Source organism: Musca vetustissima, unplaced genomic scaffold (assembly GCF_032173495.1).
Source record: "Musca vetustissima isolate MV318-11 ecotype Yass unplaced genomic scaffold, APGP_CSIRO_Mvet_v1 utg8257, whole genome shotgun sequence".
Taxonomy (NCBI): Eukaryota; Metazoa; Arthropoda; class Insecta; order Diptera; family Muscidae; genus Musca; species Musca vetustissima.
Window position 1 is genome coordinate 21745 of NW_026887705.1, and position 1684 is coordinate 23428.

General features: G+C 37.4%; 1 protein-coding gene across 1 annotated transcript; it reads left to right on the plus strand.

Moving 5' to 3' along the window:
* Window positions 1-598: 598 nt before the first annotated feature.
* On the plus strand, window positions 599-1309 carry LOC133335400 (protein Fer3-like). Its single transcript, XM_061543674.1, has 3 exons — window positions 599-737; window positions 813-870; window positions 904-1309. The coding sequence occupies exons 1-3, from the start codon at window positions 599-601 to the stop codon at window positions 1307-1309; spliced, it is 603 nt and encodes a 200-aa protein (XP_061399658.1).
* The last annotated feature ends 375 nt before the right edge of the window (window positions 1310-1684 follow it).

A 1684-nucleotide genomic window follows, 5' to 3' on the forward strand; every position in this document is an offset into this window, starting at 1 on the left:
GTATAATAACGTTATTATGCGAATAAACCTGCTCTCGCTTTCACAGGGTATTCCAGATTTTCTGTACGCTTTCGGCGCCCTGTGAATATGACGACACAGAGCGCCTCCAAACGATTTAACTCATACACTACCATTGTAAATCATAGGCAAGACAACCACGTTTGTTCAGCGCCATCTACATCTCATTTCAAAATAATTTTAACTAATCTAATGTAAAAGAAATTTAATACCATGCGAGTCACCCTCGTTGGCTGCCAGTACAAACTAACCAATCAGCATTGAGAAAACTGTTACCAATTGGAATATTACAATGGCGCCCGACTAGGTAGTTTTTACCCTTAACACAAATGAGGGTTGAAAATGATTCTAATAGAAACATTCTACAACCCTTGCTGGCGGATATAAAAGACGATAATGCTACTAGACCAATTCGCATTCATTGTCTAGCATCCAAGCAGAAAGGACACATCACTTATTATTTTTATATTCGCTAAAATCGAACTGGAAATATTTTGAAAAATATAAAAATTCCAATAGAAAGGAATACCCAAATATCACTCCTAAGTGGATACATAAAATCAACAAAAACTACATCCAAATGCAACATCACACAGTACCCAGTTATATGACGGATTTACCTTATCAACAATTGTGGAATTCGGAGGCTCCACCGCCGCCTCCGCCACCAATGATTCCTTATCAGAATTTTATGGCTGCCTTTCCCAGTTCAGATTTTGGTAAGTGTGTACAGTTTTGCAAGTGACCCAAGCAATTTATATTAACCTACAAATTGTATTTTATGTTTTCTATAGCTCTTTGGCAACGTTCTCATGTCGGCAGTTTAATGTCTTCCCAATCGTCAACATCATCGTCCTCAACTTCCAGTCTGCAGCAGAGTAAAAGTCAAACCAATGGTGGCTCTTCATCCAGCGGTGGCAGTACGACTAAAAAAGTAAGACGACGCACTGCATCACTGGCTCAACGACGTGCCGCCAATATTCGTGAACGTCGCCGAATGTTGAATTTAAACGAAGCATTTGATAAACTTCGTCCCAAGGTGCCAACGTTCGCCTACGAAAAACGTCTGTCCCGTATCGAAACTCTGCGACTGGCTATCACTTATATTGGATTTATGCAAGACCTTTTAAATGGTACAGAAAATACACAAAAACCCCGAACAGAAGATTACTATGGTAACATGAATGGTCATCATCAGCACCATTCCGCCTCTGGTCACGTTACACATCATCTACATCCGTCGGCATATCCGAGAGATTATGCGCCAAGTTATGGTCATCCAATGGCCTAATTTGTGTCAAACTAAAGCAAAGTGCAATCTCCATGTTATAAATATTATTTATTGTGCAATAATAGTTTTTTTAAGTTCAAAAGAAATAAAATAAGATTATGTTATGTACGAAAAGAAATTAATTTTGTTCTTTTTGAAGGGGGCAAGTTAAATGCGCATGTCGAAAAAATATTGAAAAAGGAGTCCATTAAAAATCCTATATTCGATTAAAAAAAATAATGTTGACCACAAATGATTTCTTTAATTTTCTTTTGTTATATTCTTCTCCATAAAATGGAGTGTATAGAGTAAGTTACGCAAATTTGGTATACCCATTTGTTTTCAGATTGCCAATTATGTTGTTTTTATACCCTACGTTTGCAACATGTTCGTCTG

What these genes read in the sequence shown, in the direction of transcription:
- LOC133335400 (XM_061543674.1), top strand. Translation starts at nt 599, where the DNA reads ATGCAACATCACACAGTACCCAGTTATATGACGGATTTACCTTATCAA. An exon ending in CTTTCCCAGTTCAGATTTTG is followed by an intron (nt 738 to 812) that starts GTAAGTGTGTAC and finishes TGTTTTCTATAG; the next exon opens with CTCTTTGGCAACGTTCTCAT. An exon ending in TCCCAATCGTCAACATCATC is followed by an intron (nt 871 to 903) that starts GTCCTCAACTTC and finishes GCAGAGTAAAAG; the next exon opens with TCAAACCAATGGTGGCTCTT.